This window comes from Peromyscus eremicus, chromosome 2, assembly GCF_949786415.1.
Source record: "Peromyscus eremicus chromosome 2, PerEre_H2_v1, whole genome shotgun sequence".
Classification (NCBI taxonomy): Eukaryota; Metazoa; Chordata; class Mammalia; order Rodentia; family Cricetidae; genus Peromyscus; species Peromyscus eremicus.
In genome coordinates this window covers 111,080,352-111,105,867 of record NC_081417.1, presented here as the reverse complement: position 1 = coordinate 111,105,867, position 25,516 = coordinate 111,080,352, and the positions used below count along the sequence as shown (strand labels likewise).

Below are 25,516 nucleotides of genomic sequence, written 5' to 3'. Positions count from 1 at the left end.
TTACTGAGAATACACAAATATATAGAGACTGAAAAATAAATTCTTGAATAACAGTGGCTCATTGAAAAAACATGGAGAAAAATGCCAAGCTCCTAGAACCAAATAAAGATGAAAGCTCAATCTATCAGACATTTCAGAGATAGCTAAGGCCAATTCTAAGACAAACGTTTATATAGGGATAAGCATAGGGACATAGAGCACAGCAACATGGGGGTAAAGATTGGATCCCAAAGGGCTACATCTAAGGCATTACAATATTGACAGCTTCAAGTGAATGGACATCTAAATAGTGGAACCAGTTTTTAATGTTTACTTACCTTTTATGTCTAAATGAAAATATAAGAAAAATGAGTGGATACGGCAACATGAACACAAAATATTCACAACAATGTTATTAATAAAAACTTTAACTTAGAAACAACTAAATTTCTAACCATTGAGAAAAGATTTAATGAACAATGACAAAGGGTTAATAAAGAGGAGCATTGTACACAGGAGGAGAGCTAGAAAGTATACTTGGGGTATGCATGTAAGATATAAGGAGAGAGGTATGGGAGAGAGAGGGGCAAAATCAACAATAATATCTCCATACTTTAAAAAGAGCAGCATTTGGACATACATAAATATCACATAAATGTTGGTACTTCATTAAAATATTAGAAACACTTTGTATACTGTAAGTTTTCTTATCAAAAACTTCCAAATCAACAGATCAGTTTGTATCAAACTCAACTTGAAGACATTATATTTATCTTCAAAAAGTTCTGAGAACAAAAAGAAAGAACCAATCAACTGTCTCACCCATTCAGAGGGCCTGATCCAGTTGGGAACCCCTCAGCCATTGGTTCATAGTTCATGTGTTTCCATTCGTTTGGCTATTTGTCCCTGTGCTTTATCCAACCTTGGTCTCAACAATTCTTGATCTGTTTAGGAGGCATCCAGGCAGTGGGACCGGGTCCTGTGCTCATTGCATGAGTTGGCTGTTTGAAACCTGGGGCTTATGCAGGGTCGCTTGGCTCGGCCTGGGAGGAGGGGACTGGACCTGCCTGGACTGAGTCTACCAGGTTGATCTCAGTCCGTGGGGGAGGCTTTGCCCTGGAGGAGGTGGGAATAGGGGATGGGCTGGGGAGAAGGTGAGGGGGGCGGAAGGGAGGAGAACAAGGGAATCCGTGGCTGATATGTAGAACTGAACTGTATTGCAAAATTAAATATATATATATATATATAAATTAAATTGAACTATATTGCAAAATTATATATATATATATATAAAAAGAATGACCATCTAAGAGGTGGGAATGGGGGATGAGCTGGGGGGAAGGGGAGAGGGGCGGGAGGGGGGAGAACAAGGGAATTCGTGGCTGATATGTAGAACTGAATTGTATTGTAAGATAAAATAAAAAATTTAAAAATTTAAAAAATAAATAAAAAAATAAAAAATAAAAAAAAAAAGAAAGAAAGAACCTACCTGTACTTGAATTAGCCCCAGCCCAACTTTCTCCCAAAATAAAGGAAGCCAGAATGCTTACATGGACCATCAGTGAGGTACCCAAATACATGGCCTCATCCAGTAACCTCAGCAGCTCCTGAAACTGACTGTCATGCTACTCAAAACGTTCGCCAAAAGTGATGGAGCAAATGATATTGGAAACAGCATTGTTGATCTTAAAGTGAGGGTCAAAAGGTTGTCCTGGAGGTGGATAAAGAAAAAGATGCATCTTTCAAAGATACTGGTTTCTTCATTCCATATAACAGAGAACCATGTAAGAGGCTCTGGGTATAGCTTGCTGTGAGGTTTAACGCACACCAAAGAATCTGTCAGTATCTGGGAAGTCAGACTGATGACCAGGCCTTAAGTGCAACAGTGTGTCTAAAGACCATTTGTGCGTCTAGCTGCAGATCACCTGTGGCAGGGTCATGGCTACATGTTCACTAGCTCAATCTTCAGTGCTCAGCACAGTACAGGCCCAGGACAAGCACTTAGACACTTAGTTAGAATCTGTTCAGTGAATGAAAGGGCCACAGCCTCCAGCACCTGCCCCATGAAATGCCCACCTCTCTCCTCTTTTATGGCCTCCACAAGATGTCGGGCCTCCTCCTGCATGCGCTGTTCTAAGCTCTTCTTCCCCAATCCAAAGTTCCTCAGTGTCATCAGGGCGAACCTTCTTTGTTCCTTCCATGTCTGGCCTCTGGAGAAGATCAACCCTGGAAGAAAGAGATTCAGCATTATGACATTGTGATTCTGATCTAAAATTACTGAAACTGAGAAACTGGCTGGGCATGTGTATGATGGAAGGAGAAGGGCCAATAAGGGCTTGACAGCTGTCTAGGCAGAATATCACAAAGCAAGGAGCATAATGACGAGCATTTCCTGCTGGTTTGCAACATCACACAGTTTTGTCAGTATTTCTAATATGTACTTTAATTTAGTACTCTTAGAAAATACAAAGGCTTATTACCAGAACGTTCCAGATCTATTACAATGGATAGAAAAATGAGATACAAGGATAAAGTAAAATTTGTAAGGGAACATAGTTATTATGTAGCCAATGAGGTGATCAAATTCAAGTCTTCCCAGAACCAATGCATCTATACTGTGTTCAATATGTCCACATTTTTTATTAATATATGTGTATATATTAATATGTATAAGTCTTCTTATCTATGTCAAGCTAAATGCGAGGAACCACTCCTGGTACCACAGTCTGTACTAGTTCAGATTCTCTAAAGCAGTGGTTATCAATCTTCCTAATGCTGCAACCCTTTAATATAGTTGCTCATGTTGTAATGACCCCCAACTATATAATTATTATTGTTGCTAGTTCACAACTATAGTTTAGATACTGTTATGAATAATAATGTAAATATCTGATATTTCCAATGGTCTTAGGTGACCCCTGTGAAAAGGTCGTTCCATCCCCCAAGAGGGTCGTGACCCACAGGTTGAGAACCTTTTCTCTAAAGAACTAGCAATGATAGAATGAATCTAGAGATATTAAAGGGGTATTTATTAGAATGTGTTTTAAGCTAGTCCAAAAGTGACTGTTTCCTAATAGAAAGGCCAATAATGCTATGATTGTTCAACCCATGAGGCTGGATGTCTCAGTTAGTCTTCCGTATTCATTGGAATCCTAAAGTAGTAGATTCTAATACCCGTGAAGAAATTCTTCATCAGCAGGATAGTTGAACTTGCCAGTGAGAGTGAAAGCAAGAAAGCAAAAGGCAAAAGTTTCCTTTCTCCATGTCCTTTTATGTGGGCTGCCACAGAAGGTGTGGCTAAAATTTAGAGTGGGTCTTGTGATCTCAAATGATCCAGATTTAGGGTGGGTCTTCTCACCTCAAATAACCCAATAAAGCAAAATTCTTCATTTGTGTACCAAGTTGCTAGGACTTTAGTTGATTCCAAATGCAGTTAAGTTGACAACCAAGGTTAGTCATCAAACTCCTGGTGGAATTCTCTCAGCATCCTGGCATCTAGATCATGGAGTCATGTTGGTTTCCCTCTGGCATGCCTGGATTTGTGTTTATAAGGCTTCAATGCCATCACCCTGGTTTAATTCACAGTCTAGTGTTACAACTGGAGTGTGTAAGCTCCCACCCTTCATATTGAAAACAGGTCTCCTAATGCCTTTTCTCTAGTCTCTACCTGATATCCTAAGATCTCCTCTGCTCAAAACCACTCAGAAGTTTTCCCGGCTGTTAGAATAAAAATCAACATTTAGCAAACATTGCTTGTGCTCTTGTGATCAAGGTCAGAAGTATCAAGTGCACTTAATTATGTTCTCTAAATACCATGCTTGCAACACTGGATGTCTTTCAGTTCCTCAACACCTTGCTCCTTCTTGTCCTTTCAAGGATATTATATTCCCTTGACGATTTTTTAGGTGTCATTTATTCAGAGAAGCTTTTCCAGAATCCTTAGACAATGTTAGACATCTCTGATAAAAGCTTTCTTTATTGATACCACTTTACTATTTAAATCCCTGTTATTAACTTATACTGTCCTGACTGGTTTTATGTCAATGTGACACAAGCTAAATTCATTCTACAGAGGGAGCCTCAATTGAGAAAATGCCTCCATAATATAGGGCTATAGACACATCTGTAGGGCATTTTCTTAATTAGTGTTTGGTGTGGAAGGGTCCACCCCATGTGGGTAGTGCCAACCCTGGGCTTTTAGTCCTGGATTCTGTAAGAAAGCAGGCTGAATAAGTCATGAGGAACAAGATAGTAAGTATTCCTCCCTGGCCTCTGCATCAGCTCCTGCCTCCAAATTCCTGACTTCCTTTGATGATGAACAGTGATATGGAAGCATAAGCCAAATAAACCTTCTCTTCTCCAAGTTTTTTTAGTCATCGTATGTCATCACAGCAGCAGTAACTCTAAGACCTATGTCTAGCACTTAGCTTCTTATAGCACACAACACAGTGAATTGATGTAGAATTATTTCAAAGAGTAATTAGAAAGCATCTAAAATGCTGTTTTGTTGGATTAATAGATTTTAGATTCTGTTTTCAACTTATAACTTTATTTGATGATAATATAAAGTATTCATACTAATAAATTATAGCATTAGCTAGGAGCTTAGAAATCCTCATGATTTTAATGATAGAGTACAAGCAGCTATAAGCAAGATGTAGTAGAAAGAGAAGCTGACTTACATCCATTTTCCTAGAGTTGGAGTGGGAAAATGGTTGTGTTTGAGGCTGTGTGTCTGGCTGTGTTTGGTGCTGTGGTTACTTCCTATCAAAGCATCTATAGTTAGTTTTACTAAACATGTGGTTTCACTCAGTCTCTACTAGGACACACTAAAAATCATCTTATGGGTGCTTTCATTCAAGAAATGTGGTACCCAGCTCCAGTTAATGATGGCATTTCATGAAGGGATTGGCTTATGGGAGTGTTGGGTAAATAAGGCATATAGGTGCCTTTTATATAGCATAAAAATTACAATACATATCTTACAACACATAAAAGACTTACCATTTTCATTAAAGATATGTTTTTGTATAGGAAATATAGGGCGACTCATAAAGTTTTCATCCAGGTTAGTAAAGGCTTCTTTGATTAAGGGCAGGCTGCTTATAATCACTGAAGACATGATTCCAAAATCCAGACTGATAACATTCCCATACTTCTTCACAAGCTGAAAGATATTTCAATGGTTAGAGGTGAGTGTGCTCATACATGTGTGTCCAGGGATGGTAATCATATGTGCAGCAAATGGTAATCATATTGACAAGTCCTCATTTCCTTGTGAATGATAACCTCGGTTTGTGGAAATGGTTTTGATTTTCTTTTCTTTGCTACTGCACTAAACTCAAATTCATAGCAAGAATGGAATTTACCTATACAAATTCATTAACATAAATCAGTGAGTGGATGGTGTTATAGTATGTATCTTCAGAAGAAGGCTTGAGGACATAAATTTGAATAAATAAGCAAATTCTATAACATCCAGCATTCTGCAGTCTAGGGAAGGCAGAGAACACAGTATATGCCAACTGCCAAAGACCAAGGTATGTCTGCGCAAGTCTGCTGTAGCAAGCACAGAATAAGAAAAAATATTTTTACATTGATTGATTGATTGATTGACTGACTGACTCTGTGTGTGTGTGATTGTGTGTATGTGTGTGCGTCTTGTGTGTGTCTTGTGTGTGTGTGTGTGTGTCTTGTGTGTGTGTGTGTGTGTGTGTGTGTGTGTATATAATGGGTAGTGTTGCACATGTGGAGGTCAGTGCACAATTTTCTGGAGTCTGTTCTCTCCTCTCGTTGTGTGAGTCCAGGTGATCGAATTCAGATACCAAGTTTTGCAGCAAGTGCCCTTAACCCACTGAGCTATCTCTCTGGCTTGCAAGCACGGAATTCACTGTAAATAAAAATACCTTTTAATGGTTTGCTTGCATAAATAACTGTGATAGCAGAAGCAATAGCAAAGTAACTGTGGCTATTTAAATAACTGAATGTGATTTAGAGGAGGGCTCTGGTAATAGAAGCAACAGAAAGACAGAGAAGCAGAGCCCAGAGACAGCACAGATGGGTCATGCAGCATTCAGGTCACAAAATTCTTGCCTAATATGCAAAAATCCAAGTGTGTTCTCAGGAGTCTGATCTGATAAGATGTTAAAGATGAATAAAAGGAAAAGAAAGAGAATGGAATGAGCATCAACTCATATAAGACATCCTAACAGTGACTTGGAATTTATTAAGTAATTTTCTACATACAACGATCATATAAGGTATACTTAGGACCATTGTATGTTGGGGTCCCATTGTTACAGCTAGCTTGAAGTACATGCTAATATCTAACTTATGTATCACATGCCCACTTCAGTCTGCTAAGACTTTCTCTTGTTTGAGTAACATTCCTATAATAATTCTGTGAACTACTACAGAGAAAGCTAAGAAACTATGAGTTGGAGGGAAGTACAGTTCACACATGCTCAACAAGCAGCCCAGCTTCTTCACTGACCTCATCCTGTTTGAAATGATGTCATTTTAATTGATTTAAAATATCTCATCCCTTTACTACACTAGACATTTGTTAAACATTCCTTCGAAATACCACACAATTGATGCCATCATTCTATCAAAGGCTAGGCCTAGAGCTGCCTGTCCATCTAGATTTCATATGATATTACAATTGATTACCAGAATCCATAGGACTCATTTGACCATAGACTGTTCTGTGTTGTGCCTGTCATGCTAAGTCTGGGAATAAATATTTCTAGTTATCAAATGCCATTTTTCTTCTACTTAGGGTTTGTGGAGACAGTAAGTGTTGAGTCAAATCATGTAGGGTTCAAGCCCTTGTTTTGTTATTAGCTCACTAAACAACATGGGGGCATCAGATCACCCCTTTCCTCAACAGGTTTACTCAGTGGAAAATGGAATGCTAGTAGATGACTGCTAACATGACTCCATGTGTGCTTATCACAGAGTCTGAATGAAGGGGAGCATAAAACCCAAAGGGAAGGCCATGGGTCAGCTTGTGAGGATTGTTTCCTAATAGCAAGAATTAAAATTTAATTTGCCTAAATTGTATCATTTAACTCTATTTGTTTACACTCAGATATCAAAATGTAAACCCATAGAAAATACAAAACAAAGGAATGAAATATTACTGGGCTAGCATGATATTCCCAGCCTCAGTGTCATCATTTCCTATTGCTGCACCAAGGGACACATCACCCAACCTCATATGACAGTGTAGCAAGACATAGATCGAATATTTTAACGCTGACAAGATAAAATAAAAGCGTGTCTTTTTATTCTTACAACTTAAAACAGCATTTGCCAGAAGCAAAACTCCAGAGTTTACTCTCTTTTGCCAAAATACTACAAAACTGAGGTTCAACAGGCGGGAGATCTCTTTAGCTTTCTGCTTCTAGGTCCTGGAATCGAACACTATCCACATGGGACCCTACAAGGGGCTGCCGTGGTAGGGTTCACGGATGCCATCTTGTCACTTGCTGTACCTATGTGTCTGTCCTGGGTTGAGTCTATGAGCTGAACTGTGACTTTTTTTTTTTTTTTGGTTTTTCGAGACAGGGTTTCTCTGTGTAGCTTTGCGCCTTTCCTGGAACTCGCTTTGGAGACCAGGCTGGCCTCGAACTCACAGAGATCCGCCTGCCTCTGCCTCCCGAGTGCTGGGATTAAAGGCGTGCGCCACCACCGCCCGGCTGAACTGTGACTTCTACAGCTGAACTGCTATAAAGAGAATTCCCACAGAAGCCCGAGAGAGAATTCTGGCTCACACCCTTCTTTTGCAGTAATAAGGACATCCCTTTCCCATGGGACACTTATGGGATGATCACTGGCATTTATCCTCCCATAGTGAGGTGCAGCTGCATTATTCTGATGGGGCCATGCAGTTTGCAGCTATCTTCCTTCTTACCAGCCCGTGCTGCTGAGACTGAGGAGTCAGCAGTGCTGAACACAAACTGGGCCTATTCAGATCAATATACAAAGTCTTAAATTTCCATTTGAATCGCCACTCACAAAAGTGAGTTCTCAGAGCTTCAAAAGCTTGGCAAGTAAAATATGGCCCTAGTGTGTGCATCAGTCTTACAGTACACCACACCAAACGTCCGTCTGACATTACTTAGTTCATTCACTAAGACTCAAGAGAACCTCAATTTTATTGAGATGGCACATGCGTTGGAAAGAAGGGAGAAATAAATATTTCAGAATAGTTATTACCAAATTATTCCAAATAGCGGGAAATCTTAACAGGGAAATGAAAGATACAGGTAAGAGAAGCAAAGGGGTAAATTCGAGGACAGACAGCTGCAGTGGTCCAAGTGGAGATCTTGTGGTCCAAGTGGAGAGAAGTAATGTAAGAGCAAGCCTGGGCAGTGCAGAGAAGAGAAGCAGGTCTACCGTGCACAGCAAAGAGAAAGCAGACGGCAAACAGCAAGACCCAGCAGCACAGATGTCACAGCTGCGCACCAGTGTCCTGAAAAGCAGGATAAAGAAAATGTAGACGAGAGCATACTTGAAGAATGGTGGAAACTTCCTAGTCTGGCAAAATACAAACCTTCCATGAAGACCCCACCAGCATAAAGCCACAAGTAAAGCAAAACCACCACAATCAATATGGAAACGGAAAACAGAATCTCTTCAAAGCAGAGAGACAAAACAACAACAAACTTCAATATTTATGGTGAAACCACCAAGGCCAGCAAGGGAACAGTAGAAGAACATTAAGTGCAGCAGATTGTCAACCTAGTGTCCTAAATCAGGGGAAAGACAGTGTGGGAATGGAGGGGAAAGGCATTCTAGGGTGGGCAAAGCTAAGACATTTCCTTCTGCTATAGCCTCCTCTGGAGGAATGGAAAAAGAAAGTGCTTGAGGTCAGAAAGAAAACCATGAACTCAAAAGGTCAGATAAAAAAGACAGTAATGGAGAAGGAGTAAGGGGCAAAGACAACAGACTCCTCTGCTTTTGAGTTCCAGCTGCACTGGACACTGAAGAGCAGGTCAGTGTCTGATGTGGGTCTCAGTGTGTGGGGACAACATCTCAGCAGCGTATCCTAGACAGGAGAAAGCTCCTCCCTGTTTGCAGTCACTTCACTTCACATGGAAAAGGCTGGGAGGATGATAAAAGAGAGAGAAGGTGAATAAAAAAGCATCTACTCGGAAAGTGTCCAAGAAGCCCATGGGAAGATAGGAAACCAAGAATGAAAACAGAGCAAATAGACAAACCACAAAGCAATGGAAGACTGGATTTAAATGCTTACATATAAACTGTAAACAGAGGTGCTCTATCTTCCCCAATTAATGATGAGACTTGAATAATAAAAAAAAAATGCTCAAGTATATGTTGTCCAGATGAATGCATTCCAGTATTATAAGTAGTTAAAAATAAAAGGACTAAAAAGCATATGCCTTTCACATACTGACCAAAAGGGAGCTTGCAGGGTGTAAGAGATCAGAGAAAAATCGGACAAAACAAATTTACTCTGGATAAAGAGGGTCATTACATGGTCACATGGTTAAGTCATCAAACGACCTGCCAATCTTAAATGTGTACTGTGTATGCAGAACAGACTTTCCAATTTAATGAAGGAGAGCTCCAGAACTGAGTGGAGAAGGGGACACTCTCCCAGTGGAGCTGGAGACTCGATTGTGGCCTTCTTACATCAGTAGGTGAGCAGTCAGTAATGATGTAGAAAAAGTAAGGCTCAGTAAGAGAGAGCTAACATCTATACAAAACTCTAGTCAAGAGGAGTAGAATACACACACACGCACACACACACTTTTATTTTAACTGCAGAGTCGCAGGGGTTTCACACACATTTCTTAAAGTGTCAGGGCATATGTCTCTATCATAATTTACTATTAGGTCATCAAACAGAACTTGGCATATTTAAAGAATTCAGAGCATACAGTGTGTTCTCTGACCACAATGGAATCACCCTCTGGAAGTATGTCAAGAAATCCTCCAATTATTTGGAAATTGAGCTGCGGGGTTTTGTTGTGGTGGTGGTGGTGGTAGGGGTGGCTTGGTTGGTTGATTTTGGTGTTTGGAGACAGGGTTTCAGTCTGTAGGCATAGCTGTCTCAGCACTGGCTCTGTACACCAGGCTGGCCTCGAACTAACAGACATCCACCTGCCTCTGCCTCCTGAGTGGTGGGATTAAGGCCTGCACCACCACTGCCCTGCTGAGCTGGGGATTTCTTAAAGGAGCACTCACAGAAGCTAACTCTTTGGCCTGGGGTTAGCCACTGTGAGCATGAGTCTTAGAGCCCCGCCCACCTCCACGCAGTCCCGGAAGTCACAGATCCAGCAGTTCAGGATTAGGTCAGGGCAGAGCCAGGCACCCTCGTCCCTTCCTACCTGTTGGACCGCCAGGTGGGGCTGCTTAAAGTCCAATTGGAATATGTTGCCCACGACGGGCAGGCGTCGCGGCCCTGGAGGGAAGTTCTTGGGGCGCCTTCTTCTGAAGTAGTCAGCCAGAAACAGGAAGATGACAGCAGCCAGCAGCAGAGTCCGGAGATGGAGCGCTGCCCAGATGGCGGCCACCAGGGAGCCCGCGGCGGCGAGCATGGCTGGTATTCGAGCAGACTCCAGAGGACTGAGGGTCTGAGCTGAGGCTCAGGGCTCCTAGCCTTACAGGGCTCTCGTCTAATATATTCCTGTCCCCTCTCCACCACAACCTTCCGTTTCCCTGTGATGCCCTTTGACCCAGACAGCACAGACACTTTGTCCACACAGCCCCACCCCTCCTTCTCTAAACAGAGGTCTTAGCCACTCCTTCCTGGTACCCGAGGACCCAACCCCCAAGAGGAAGCTCAGAGCTCTCTGCCCTGCCCCTTCATAAGCTTAACTACATAAACCTTCAAACTTCAGTTACATTATGAAGATTTAATTTGGATTTAATTTGGTAATCATAACTTACACTTACTTATAAACTACTTTGACACTATGTACATGATAGAAAACCTAAGCACCTGTAGACAGTACATAGATACACTCAGCTGTAAGTGAAGGTGAGTTCTTGGTTGTCAAATCTGATTTTGTAGCTTCTGTTTACATCTGTAACTTCCCAGTTTTAAAGTTGCACCATTTAGCCTGTTGTTGTTTTCTTTTTCTTTTCTTTTTGAGCTTTAAGCAATTACTAATTGCAGGTTTATACTCAAAGTTGTGAGGGAATATTAAGCAGAAACTTGATTTTTAAAAACCCAGAACTCAGCCTGAGCAGTGATGAGGCTTTAAGCAGTTTGAGCAGTCAGTAACAGCTTGATTTTAAAATAGTGTTTTTTCCTTTACTTTAAATGGGATGAGATAAGGACTTTGAAATACTTAGGTTTTGAATGGGACCATTTGTTGGGATTCTATCTCCCTTGTGAAATCCTCATCGTGAAAAGAAAAAATTTAAAATCAAAAGATTTTTGAAAAGAAATGTCCTTTTTTACATGTATTACAGCTCAGTAAGAGTCTTATCATTTTCATTTCTATATTAAGAATATTTTTGGAAACAATTCATTTTAAGAAAAATTTTAAAAATACATTTCTAAGAGGCATTTTAATTAACATAAAGCATTTTATGCCATATAATTCTTATTTTTCCCAGACTATTACCTAACTGAAATAAAATTTTAATTAATTTTTTTTCATTAAAATCTGTTTGGAAGAAAATATTTGTCAAAATCTATGTGTATAAGGAAACATTAGTCCTATAATCCCGATGAATAGTGTTTTATACAAACAATATTTTAGGGTTTTTATAAAACACTTACTAGACCCCCAAATACCATTTTAATAAGTTTTAAGAACTTTAGCCTAGCTGTATAAGGCAGTATATATTTATAAAGCCTTTTAATAAATAATCAAAACATTCACATTTATAAATATATACTTGTGAATTTTAATTTAGCATCCTACATATATGCATGTATATGTATATATACATATATATTGTATATGTGATTATATATACACACAAATATCTATCAGTACACAATGCAAATAAATAAAAAAATTAAAGTCGTCACAAGATTTATCAATTGGTTTTTATGTGGGACACAAAACAGCATGTGGAAATAATTATCAGAGACAACCTAGACACAGTTACATGCAATCCAGCTGTGCCCAGTATAATAACTAAGTAGAAAACTTATATATCCCTATCTCTTTATGATATGAAGAAGGCTGAGGAAAATAATCAAAAGGTGAAGTTTATCATGTGGACTTAAGACAACATCCTTTTCTATTAGAGCTAACTATCTGAGGATGAAATGTCATTACAGATAAAGCTACCATACTCAGTTTTATTTAGGTTTAAAAAATTCTCTTTTAATTTGCAGTGGGACTAAACTACATTTCCCATGCCTGCTTACATATCTAAATGAAAGAAGGGGAACTATATGAAAGTATAGCATCCTGGACTGGTTATCAGCTACTTGCTTAGTACCAATCTTGCCTGTATTTTATCCTGGTCTACATAAAGATGATCTGTCCCATATTTACCTGACATTTGCTCATCACCAATGTTTAGGTGGCTACTTTTCCTTCTAGACATCCCTAGTGTCCTTATAGATCAGAAATGATTTCATCCATATGATTTCATCTGGGGGACACATGCTAAGTTCCCCACCATGATAAGATCCTAATGCACATCTGGTACAAAGTCTAAAGACAACTGGAGTTTTAGCCTCTTAAGAAATCAAAAGGCATTGAGTCTGATTTCACCTGTTTGGGACTTAAAAGTTATAGAAGTCAGCCCCTTGTCAGAAAATCATGGGGGTGGGGAAGCAGGAAGAGTCTCCCTTGTCTAAGCAATTAATCTTCCATAAAACAGAGAACATGAAGATAAGGGAAGGAGCAGAAAGTTCCTTGAGTAGTTTGGGGGAGATGACACCATCCTAATGTGATTTGAATCCAGAATGTGCTGCTTTCTCAAGCAGCCCCCATTGTGTCTCAGGATTCTCTCTTGTAGGCCATAGAGTGGCTCAGGACATTTGGGAGCATAACCTTTATGAAGACGTCTCCTAGCCAAGTCACATATTATTCATCTAGGGTTTGGATGGGTCTAGATTTCTATCTTTGGTGCCAGTGATACCTTTCAACACTAAGTGGGAACTCTTAGTGTTGCGAGCCATGCTTAGCAAGAAAAATATGGTGAGCGATGGTCAGACAAACTCACCAACCGTGCTTCAAGATGGATTCTGGCATGAGCACCTACAAACCTTAGTTGGGACAGAGATATAGATGTACATTGTCATCTACGGCAGCCTGGAGAGTTCTCCTAGACTTTCTAGGACCCAACTCACACCAAATCAGGATTTTTGGCTTGTGGTATAGTAAAAAAAAATCTTTTAATGAAAGCTTAAGCATGAGGATTAAGAGAAAGAAAGCTCCTCAAAGGGAGACTAAGACATCCACATGGAGGTGAGAGAGAGTTTCCAGTGGGAAGTAGCCTTTATGATTTTTAAGCATAGCATGGGATGTCCTCTGTTTTTGTTTTTTTCTTAAACTAGGCCATAAGCCTCTTCTCTTTGGAAAAGAAATTTTGCTCCACTTGAAGATAAAGAATGATGAGACAAAGTCAGAGGACGATAGATGAGGTATGAGTGTGAAAATAGTTACATTTCTTTGACTGTTGACCAAATCAAGGGAGATTGGAGCCTCAGAAAGCATTCACCGAAATCTACCTTGAAGCAGTTTGGATAGAGGAAATCCATATTGCTACCTGTCTCATCCAGTAAAAAGTGGTTTATTTTGAAGGGTTCCACATTTGGGCACCATAACTGTTGACACAAAACACAAATTTCACCTCAAAGAATAAGATCTAGTGTAGTTGGAAGTTTCTCCGGTTCCACCTGGCCCCACAGTCCCACAGCTGCTTACAAAATAATCACTCAGAGGCTTATATTAATTACAAATTATATGGTCTATGGCTTCAGCTTCTTGCTAGCTAGCTCTTTCATCTAAATTAACTCATTCCTGTTAATCTGTATGTTGCCACGTGGCTGTAGCATTACTGGCCTGCTGGCATCTTATTGCTCCTTTGGTGGTGGGCTGGTGGCTCCTCAACTCTGCCCTTCTTCTCTCACTATCTCTTTTGGATTTTCCTGCCTGGCTCCATCCTGCCCTGCAATAGGCCAATGCAGCTTTATTTATTGTCCAATGGGAGCCACACATATTCACAGCATACAGAAAGACATCCCACAGCAATCTAGTTTATTCTGGACATAAGTGTAAGTAACCATGACCTAAGAACACAGATTGTTAACCCTAAATTCCATGTTCCAATATGGTAACAATTTCATGATGTGTTATAGTAAGAGACAAAGGAAGTCAAAAATCATGGGACTCTTCACATACATAGATGGACCCCCTCAGAAATCTCTGAGGCTGTTATCCTCTGATGATAATCTCAGTCTTTTTGTTGGTGCAAGTCAGTCCTCTGCTCAATTAATATATCCCAAAGTTTACACTTTGGATCATATACAAAGGTCGATTAGTGACTAATAAGGGCATTAAAGATAATCTTCATCTGGCCCTGGGCCTGCAGCACTTCAACCTCTGCACAGTCATTACAGTTCTAATCAGTTAATCAGCCTTGCAGAAGATGTTGAGGAAAGTTCTTTATAGGAACATCCATTCATGAGCACGTTGAGGAAATCAAAATTGATGTTTGTGTAACATAGAAAATATTGTTTTTTTCTGTTTTTGTACCCCCTGAATTATAGCAGATTAGATTTTGCAAACTCAAGTTGATTTCTAAGATCGTTTGGGTGAAAACAATCCTCCCCCAGAGTTCCTGAAAAAAACAAACAACACTCTAGTCACTTCATTTCTGCATTTAGTTTAGAAAATACTGTTACATTTGCTATTTTTTGGTTATTTAAAGTGTGTGTGTGTGTGTCTGTGTGTGTCTGTGTGTCTGTGTGTCTGTGTGTCTGTGTCTGAATACTTTGGAGTCCTTTAGGAGGTAGAGGCTTCTAGAAGAAGTAAGTCACTCTAGGTGGATTTGAGTTAGTTTAGCTTGACCCCCACTTCCTGTTTTCTCTCTCAGCTTCCTGTGTGAATACTAAATATGGTCTGGCTGCCTCCCCATTGCCTGGTGGGTGAGCCTCATACTACTGGTGCAATGCCTTCACCATTATGACAAACTCTGTCCTCTGAAAGTATAAGACAAAGCAAACATTTTTCTTCTCTAAGTCAATGTTTCGGAGGGTCAGAGTATTCTATCTCGGCAAAAGAAATGGAAGAAATGTAATTGCTAAAATGCTTTCTGCTCGGCAAACTTAATAAGTAAATTTGAAAGATTAATTTTAGAATCAGCCTGTGTGTATAGCTCCCTTTGTATAATTTCTGGGCTTTTTTCTATATGAGGTAGACATATGTTTTTTCTGTATTATATGTATTTTTATCCTGTATTATATGAGGTAATTGTTAATTGATGATATATTTTTGTTGTAAATAAAGTTATGAGTCAACATTTTAATATCTAACTTGGTATACAAATTATAAGATTATCAACATAAAACTAGTGTCACAAAAAGGCAGTATTAGGTTTTAGGGTCTCTGTTTCATTGTATCAATAATAAGAATATTTGTGTTTGGAACAGAAAATGTTCTTATAATATCTGTAGATATATATAAAATCTATGTAATGATGACAGATATAACATGACAAAATGTAGAAAGTTTGTTTACTTTTCAGTTTTCAAATAAGTTTCTATGAATGTATAATGTCTACGTCTATAAATGTCATTCACTATTTGTTTGGAATATAGAAAGAAATTGATAAGGCTTGTAGAAAAATAAATCGTAAAGGAAAAGAACTCTATGTTTTTAGCTTGATCATAATAAAAGTACTATTTATAAGGAGCTTTCTCTCCTTTATAGTTAAAGCAATTAGACTTAAAATATTCATTTTACTTTAATGAGATAGGAAGAGGGTTATCCTTAAAGGAGAATTTAGAGGCTAGAAAGTTGGTTCATTGGTAAAGGCACTTGCTTCCAAGCTTGGCAACCTGAATTGGATACCTGAGACCTAAGTGGTAGAAATTATTCACATACACGGGTGTACACACACACACACACACACACACACACACACACACACTATTCAATAAATTAAAAATAATAAAAACTATTTAGTACTTTATGTGTACTGTTAATTTTGTCAGACATTTGGCAAAGTTAAAGTTTATTTAAGTATTAGCTTATGTTAAAGTATTATAAATGACCACTTTTTTTAGGTTCTTGTTGAAATATATGAAACATGAAGTAAACCCTCTTAAGCACTTCAGAGCATACAGATCAGTAATTTTCAATCCATTCACACTTTTTATATTGAAAATTCATACAATGTATGCTGGTGGCAGTTTCCCCTCTCCATCTCCTCCCAGATCCTCCCCACATCCCACCCATCTGACTCCACACCTTTTTGTTTTTTAATCTTTAGAAAACAAACAGGCAAATATAAAAAGAAAACAAACTGTAATTTTTTTAAAAAAAAATAAAAAATCACAAGAAATACACACACACTCCATAAAAACACAAAATTAGAGACCATAATATACAAACAAAATACAAGTAACATTAAAAAAAAATTATAAGACAAAAAGTTCTACAAAAACATCATGGAGCTCTTTTTGTGTTGGCCATCTACTACTGGGTGGGGGCCTGTCCTTAAGTGTGATATTTATACCCAGTGAGGCACCATTGAAGAAAGGTGACTTTTCCTTTGCAAGTGGTTGAAATGATGATTTATAAGCAAGTATTTTTAAGTGATTTGAGGGATGGAAGGTGACTCAGTGGTTAAGATCAGTGATTATTTTTACAGAGGACTAGACTTTTGTTCTGATCACCCATATCAAGTGGCTAACAACCATCTGTACCTCCAGCAGCAAGAGATATGATGCTTTGGCCTCTTAATTTCCTGTACTCATATGCACATACCCATAAATAAGCAAATACACATGATTAAAAAAACAAATGTTTTGTTTTAAAAATTGATTCAATGCATTTAACTATCTATGTAACTTCATATCTCTATAGACATATATAGAGCTGTGTGTCTAAACTTTATGTAGTATGTAAAAATTATCAGAATTAAAGACATGTGAGTTTTGTACATGAAAATCTAACACTAACTGAATGTGCTCTACCTGTGTCCTTCCTTGTATTATTCATGATATTTGTTGATGAGGCATAGTTCACCACAAGACTTAATGAGAAAAACTGAGTAGGGAAATGTAACCATCTTGGCAAGAATGAAGATATTCAGGAGACATTTGGGCACCTCTTTTCATTATTAAACTACTGAGACTTTGCATTGTAAGGAACTGAACCTTCTTTGGAAATGAAAAGACTAGGAGCTAAATGCCAGAGAGAGAAGGGGTTTGTCTCCCAGAAAGGGATTTCACTTGGTACCGACAACTTGTCAAGCCACCTTAGAGTAGAGACTAGATCCAAGACAATGACCATGAGTGGAATCCCATCATTACCTAGCTATGCATATCTCTGGGCCTATATTTAATTCAAACCCCATGTTAGAACTCTAAAGGTGGATTTGGAGCTGGGGACACTGGACCTCTTTGATCTTCTTCTCGATATGTCTATATTGAATAAACCTATTCTTTTTATTCATGAAGTCTTGTTTATGTGACCAGCTGAGCAAGATAGACAAGCTGGACTTGTTAGGAGTTGCTGAGGTCCATCTTCTGACTCTCCCAATTCTGGGACCAATCTAAACTTCAATTCAGAAGTATCAGGATCGGGGTATGTTAAGTTCCATAAATGGATCCACAGGCTGACGGCTAAATTTGTCTATCAGAGATCAGCATCACCAACCTGACCAGCAACAGTGGCTAAGACAACCTGAATTGAGGGTTGTAAGATGGTATAGACACCTAGATGGTTGGGCAAGGCAGAGCCCACTCCCCAGCTTTCTTGGCTCCCTTACTACTCAATTCTAGGATTCCATGCAGATCAGGAGTCCCAAAGGATATTCTCAGTCATCTGGCATATGAAGAAACATGCAGAGCAGAAATACTACTAGAAGATAGCAGACCAGGAATACTTGGGCACTATTGGTATCTGTGGTGGTTTAAATGAGAAATATCCCTCGTAGGCTTGCGTATTTGAACACTTGGTCTCTGGTTGATGGTGGTGATTGGGAGAGTTATGGAACGTTTAGGAGGTAGAGGCTTGCTGGGAGAAGAACGTCTCTGGGGATGGGCTTTGAGTGTTTATAGCCTTGGCTCACTCCAGTTTGCTCCCTTTGCTTCCTTCATGTTCACGGAACTATGACTTCTCAGTTTCTTGCTCTGGTCCCTGCTGTCATGTCTTCTCTGCAATATTGGAGTCTCCCTCTGGAAACACAGCCAAAATAAATTCTTTAATTCTTAAGTTGTCTTTGGTCACGTAGTTCTGTTACAACAAGGGAACGTTACTAACATTGATACTAGAACTGGCCTTTTGATAAGAAGAACGTACATTTCTTTTGGGGGAAGTGGGGAAGATAATGGATTTTGCAACTAGAAAAATGATTCATTACTGTAATCAGAGCTTAAGAAGCTATTCTAGTAGGATCCCAGAAGACAGTAGTAATGAGTATGATATGAAGTTGGAGTACAGCTCATGAGGTTTCAAACAGAAGCAAGGTCTGCAACTACAGCTAGGCTAGAGGCCCTTTGTATGATATTTTGTCAGAGTCTGGCTGCCATCTATCTTTGTCATCAGAACTTATGTGAAGCTAGATTTAAAAGCAATGGATTCACTACTATGACAGAGAAGATTTCAAAACAGCATGATATTGAGTCTGTGGTTATTAAAAATAACTCTTCTGCAGGTCTACCATGAAAAGGATGAAGTAGCCCAGAAATAAGTACAAAGCATAGTTTGGAGAGCAAAAGAACATTAGGAGGCTTAATGGTAGAGTCTAGGTATATGCTGAAAGAGAGGCTGTCATAGTTATGAAGGTTAGCACTCTTAAACAAAGGCTTGTTGCTCTGTACAGAAACGAAGGCAAGGGTGCCCAAGAGCAACATACCACCTAGTAAGCTGCCAACCTATGAAAGGAGAAAGCCTAAGGGGTTGCTTGTCCCCAAAAGGCAATTGCTTAAACTAGGAAGGCTGGTGCTGATTAATTCCAACCACGATTAACATCAGAAACAGTTAGACCTGTCCCTAGGAATAACCCCATCAAGGAATGGGAGTGAAGATGTTGCAAAGCCAAGAAGAAAGAAATTAAGAAATTAAGAAGATGCTGGACAATGTAAGGACCCTTCATGTTCATGGACTAGAATAATCAGTATTTTGAAATTTGTTGTATTACCAAAATCAATCTGTGTGCTCTCCTTGACAATGCCAATAATACCTATATGGATATAGGGGAAAAAATCATAAAATTCTATGGAAGCACAAAAGGCCAGTAAGTCAAAGCAATCCTGAACAGAGAGCACTTGCTGAAGGTACCATAGTACAATTATACTACTGAGCCATAGTAACAAAATAAGCATGGTATTGACACAAAATATATGTGTAGAACATATAATAGAATAGACGACCCAGACTTAAATCCACACTGCTACAGACAAATGATAACATGTGCATCAACATGCTAGGGTTGGCTACATGTCCTAGATAAACCAGTTAAACAAACCAATTAATAGTAAAAAGCAAGCTAGGCTTGGTGGCCCATGCCTCCCAGCACTTGGGAGACAGAGACAGGTGGATCTATGTAAATTCAAGGCCAGTCTGATCTAAAAAGTGAGTTCCAGGACAGTCAAGGATGTCACACAGAGAAACCATGTCTCAAAAAACCAAAACCACAACACACAAACAAATCCAAACAAACATAAAAAAATGTGTAAAAGGCAGAAAATAGATTTATTTAATTTGGTCACAACGAAAAAAGGGACAGAGAGATCTAGGTAATTCCTATCCCACACCCATTATTGAGGTCCTGAAACGAAGCTAACATCTAAATATGAGGCAAGAGATATGGCTAGCTAAGCGTCTAGCCAAGATGTGGTTCCACCCATCATTGTCTCAGATCAAAGTCTCTTAGTAAGTTCAAATGAGAAGTTGTACATCTTTCTCCAGGAGACAAGATCCTTTTCTGGAAGGAAATTTTCTTCTCTGGCCAGACACTAGGTCTTCAGATCTGTCTTCTCTAGTAGGAGATTTCTGGGTTAATTCTAATGTCTTGGGGTCCATGGTTTTAATAATTTGATATCCAAGGAGAGAGGCACAAGTGTTTATTTTGAATATACTTATTGCTGTCAGACATACTGGTGGAATGTACAACAAAAGAGATAAGTAACCAGTGAAGGGACTGGAAAAAAAATTGTCTGCTATTCACTTAGCAGGTGGTTAATGACTAGACTATATATAAAGTACTAACAAACAATCCAATAAATTGCACAATAAGCTGAACAGATGTGTCTCAAAAGAAGAAATACAAATGCTTAAATAATAAAAAAGTTTTCCACATGTTTAGCCCCTGAAAATACAAATGACAATTCCACTGAGATACCATGTTACCCAAGTCAGAATGTCTACCATCTCTGAAACAAAAGCAACCTATGCTGGTAATGAACTGTTACTGGGTTTGTAAGCACTGGAGCTTCAGGCTCTGGCAGCCTTAACACTCTAGACGGGGTCATCTCTCCTCAATAGGACAACTGAACAGACACACAGAAAAAGGAGTTTCATTCAATGTGGCCATGCTAGAAGAGTAAAGAGGTCTAGTGATGCCCAACCCCATCTTTGTTCCTATCATCAGGTTGAGGTTTAAGTGTAAGACAAGAAATGCTCACAACTAGGCAAGACTGGCCAAGGCTTAATACCCCCCATCATTAAGTATAGTTGTCTGGGGATCAGTGTCTCCTACGAAGAAGTCTGTCAAGTTGTCAGAATATAAGTTCCTCTTCATCCTTCTCCCAGCATGACTTTTCTGGAGAAATGCTAATCCCTTAGGGACAATTCTTTCAATATTTTAATAGGCAATTTGAGGTGGGTGCACATTTGACCTTTTAGATGATCTTCATGTCACCACAGCTATAGAAACTTTAATGATTGTTGGTGATAATGAATGTAAATAATTCATCCACCCCATATGGACATAAATACAGAAGATCCTTAAAAAACTAAAAATAGGCTCTTTTTCATGGCACCTCCTAGGCAGTTGGCTGTGTCAAGATGAAGCTGAATATCTCCTTCCCTGCCACCGGCTGTCAGAAACTCATCGAACTGGATGATGAGCGCAAGCTTCATACGTTCTGCAAGAAGCTCATGGCCACAGAAGAGGCTGCTGATGCTCTGGGTGAAGAGTGGAAGGGTTATGTGGTCCGAATCAGTGGTGGGAATGACAAACAAGGTTTTCCCATGAAGTAAGGCATGTTGACCCATGGCAGAGTGTGCCTGCTGTTGAGTAAGAGGCATTCTTGTTATAGACCAAGGAGAACTGGAGAAAGGAAGCACAAGTTTATTCGAGGGTGCATCCTTGATGCAATTCTCAGTGTTCTCAACTTGGTTATTGTAAAGAAAGGAGAGAAGGATATTCCTGGACTGACAGATACTACTGTGCCTCGTCCATTGGGACCTAAAGGAGCTAGCAGAATCCGAAAGCTTTTTAATCTCTCTAAAGAAGATGATGTCTGACAATACGTGGTCAGAAAGCAGTTAAAAAAAGAAGGTAAGAAGTCCAGGACCAAAGCACCCAAGATTCAGCATCTTGTTACTCCACGTGTCCTGCGACACAAACACTGTTGTATTGCTCTAAAGAAACAACGAACAAAGAAAAACAAGGAGGAGGCTGCAGAATATGCTAAACTTTTGGCCAAGAGAATGAAGGAAGCCAAAGAAAAGCACCAGGAACAGATCGCCAAGAGACATAGGCTGTCCTCTCTGAGAGCTTTTACTTCTGAGTCCAGTCAAAAATAAGTCTCTAAGGGTAACAAATAAATGATCATACCGCAAAAAAAAAAAAAAAAAACTAAAAATAGAACTTAGGTATAATCTAGCTACTCCACTCCTGAGCATACACCTAGAGGAGTGAAAGTCAGGATGCAATAAAGATAACTGTAAGCCGGGCGGTGGTGGCACACACCTTTAATCCCAGCACTTGGGAGGCAGAGCCAGGCGGATTTCTGTGAGTTCGAGGCCAGCCTGGGCTACCAAGTGAGTTCCAGGAAAGGCGCAAAGCTACACAGAGAAACCCTGTCTCGAAAAACCAAAAAAAAAAAAAAAAAAAAAAAAAGAGAGATAACTGTATATCCATTTTTCATGTAAGCATGATATAATAAAGATATTACATTAATTTTTCCTGGAAAGATATAGACAAATAACCATTCACCTCAGACAGGACAGCAATGAAAGAACAAAGTACTGCTCCACCAATGCCCAACTTGTCCAATCAATGTGTTTATTGGACTTAGTCACAGAGCATAGGTGAACCAAACCTTTTATTGAACTGTCTACAAGGCTGATCATCTGATAAGGTTGGCAGTGAATCTGGAGAGGTTAGAATATTGCAAGTCTAAATTACAATTTGTATCGTGCTTTCCAATTTATATCATGTCCTTCTATAACCAATATAGGTTTGTCTAGATGGATAGTACCATCTGCCTGGTTATGCACTGGGAACAGAGGCTAACAAGATATAGAAAGCATTTTTTTTAAGTGTTTTAGAGATAGAACAATTGATTTTGACAGATCACCTTTTGTGGTTTCTAAATGTTATAGGCTCACGAATATGTGGTATTTGGCACTCACAATCAAGGAGAAACAAAATGATAGAAGTGTTTTCTTTTATCCAGGTCTAACTTGAGATCAACTCTGACTAATGTGGGCCTGAGGACCAACTTTTGAAAGTCTAATCCCACAGTCAGCCTATCTGCAGGGGGACGCACACAACCTGTAACCTTAATGAGTGAGTGCCTCCCCTCACTCATGAAGACAGATAATACTGATTAATATTTTCCATTAGAGGGCACTGTTTATTCTCCAGTATGAGATTAGGCCAGACTCTAGTGCAGACAAAAAGCATGTATTTCCTTTTTAAGGCTTGGGTCAAACTGATGCAGTCTAAGGGTATCTTGTTTACTGTCTGTATGACTAAAGGGACATATATTGGAATATTTTCCACATCTCCTTCTATAATAGACTTGGCAAAAATGAAGATAGTAGGTGGGGCCACACCTTGACTGAGACTACTTGCTTTCGCATATCTTAGGCTCTCTAGTTAAACTTTCATCTCACTACAGGACCCTGAGGACGACTCGGGCAGGGGGTTTCTGGATCTCTTTGTTCCTCTTTCTAATATGGCCAAATCTAATAAATATCTGTTTTATGTTTCCTACATTTAATTTAGCTCTTATTATTGGCTCATTTAGGTAGGGTAGTGAGGCCTGGCTTGGAGCACAGGAAAAAGCCTTTTAGACTAACCCCTCTTATTGATGGCGAACTGATTTCCTCCACGTTTCTTAACCTCCCTCAGTAGTGGCAAAGACTGTAATATCCTGTAACATTGATGGATCTTCCTGCATTTTGTGTGGTTAATTATTGCTAACTGGAGGGCCAGCTTCCAGGCAGGACTAGGGCATGCAAAAAATAAAAAATAAAAATCCGTAAATATGGCAAGGACTAGACATTTTCCATCTGGGGGGAAAATAAGGAAACACCCACTTTCTGATGGTAACTTTCTCTTGTACTTCATCTTGAAAAAATCCTCTCTGAAAATCTCTCTTGTTCTCTCTCCTACTTAGCTACTCATCCTCTCTCCTCAGCTCTATCTACACACCCAGCTACATACCCCTTTCAGCACACACACACACACAGACACAAAGACACAGACACACACACACACACACACACACACACACACACACACACACACACACCTCCAGTCAAACTCCAGATAACTATATGTTATATTTTCAGGGGTGGATCCATTCTCATAACACATGATAAGTCATACAGTTTCTCTCAGACTAGGGAGGTCATGCTGACCAGCCAGTGAGCAATGCTTGGCCATGCATATAGTTCTGAGTTAGTTAGGGCTCCCATACAGAGAATGACAGTGAAATTCAGGACTGAAACAATAAACAGTTTGTTGGCTAAACCTTGAGTGGTAGTGATACATGCAGAAAGTCAGTTCCTGCAGACAACTATGTCTACCAAAGTTGCTTACGTCTGACCTTGATTCAGCAATAAACACCTGGGAATTTGTCCTTGTGTATTCATCTCCAGGGATAGTTCATTTGTTTTGAATTTATTCTGAAACCTAAAATTAGCTGTCTTTGTGACTGAGAATTCAATTACTTTCCTATATCAGTCTGAATAATGAAAATATCCTAGTATTATTTCTATTCATCAGAATTATGCAGCTAAAACAGAAATTATCTTCCTGACCATCTACAGCTATATGTGTGCCCAATATATGGAATATTTACATGAGAATAACACACAAGCAGTGAGAAAACACCCATAGCAATTTTTTAGGGAAGAAAAGTGGTGGCATATGAGAAAAATTACAGACAGAAACAAACCAACTCAGAGTCAGTGACTTCCATGGTCTTTGCTAAGTGGGGGCCTCCCATCAGAGAATTATTCGTCTGATAGATCGATTTGTTGAGCATCAGTTGTCATCTGCTGTATGTTCCCATTGCCTCTGGTAAAGCCATTGCTATCAGCAGCTCTCAGCATCTAATCTTAGCCTGTTGTGCAGGGCCTACCATTCAGAAAACTCTCTGAAGTAAATGTTGACCCTCATGTATCGGAGGTCGGCCAGCTTCTAGTGATTATAGGAGTTTGGGAGGGTCCTGGCTCTCTTGTGGGTCATGCCTCTGATAACTGCTTTAAATGACAGGAGGTAAATTTTTACCTCCCAATTCATATGTAGAGTAGGATAGGTACAAAGTAGGGGCATGGATCCTTTCACCAGATGAGAGACTTCCATGGGCTTTGTAGCATCTCTAGAATGCCAAGATTTAAGATCATATAGAGAATTAAAGCTGCATGTTGGGAGAAGTCTGTGAAACTCTTGGAGTAGGTGGCTACAGTATGATTTCTAAAAGATGCTGCACTGATTTTGCTTATGTGACAAAGATGTGAGATTCTTGAGCATGCCATGATAAGATTCCTCTCCTTTCTCTTTTGGTGCTCAGCTCATGAGTTGACCCTTCAGGGTTGAATGAGCTCAAGGGAACAAAGCCTTACTATGAGGAGAAGACCTCTGGAGCACCTTTCTACAATTGCCCAGCTTTTCCTCTCAGGAAGCCTTCTTTGTTACAGAGTTACCGAGACAGCTTTGCCTCAAGCCTGTGCTTTCCTAGGCCTCTGCTTTGTACAAGCAACCAATCCATATCTAGCTAGACTGATTTCCTTCTCTATTCTAAGATCTTCAAGGTTCTGCCTTATTTGAAATATTCACTGCAGCATGGTTGGTCTATGTCACTTTGTAAGAGGGTAGTGGTGAGAAGATTCACTTCCTGAGACAACTTTGTACACTAGGGTTAGGCATAAAGGTGCTAACTACATTGTCCAAA

At 39.5% G+C, this 25,516-nt stretch overlaps 1 protein-coding gene and 1 pseudogene across 1 annotated transcript in view; one reads left to right on the top strand and one right to left on the bottom strand.

Annotated features, from left to right (window-relative positions):
* The window catches only part of LOC131903787 (cytochrome P450 2J4-like), a 29,132-nt gene extending 18,420 nt beyond the window's left edge, over positions 1-10,712 (bottom strand). The window contains 4 exon segments of the mRNA XM_059254550.1: positions 1,530-1,690; positions 2,056-2,205; positions 4,984-5,146; positions 10,341-10,712. Coding sequence (XP_059110533.1) covers positions 1,530-1,690; positions 2,056-2,205; positions 4,984-5,146; positions 10,341-10,550 — 684 coding nt within the window. The 5' untranslated portion in view covers positions 10,551-10,712.
* A 10,455-nt stretch (positions 10,713-21,167) lies between these two features.
* On the top strand, positions 21,168-21,911 carry LOC131905039 (small ribosomal subunit protein eS6-like; annotated as a pseudogene).
* Positions 21,912-25,516: the final 3,605 nt, after the last annotated feature.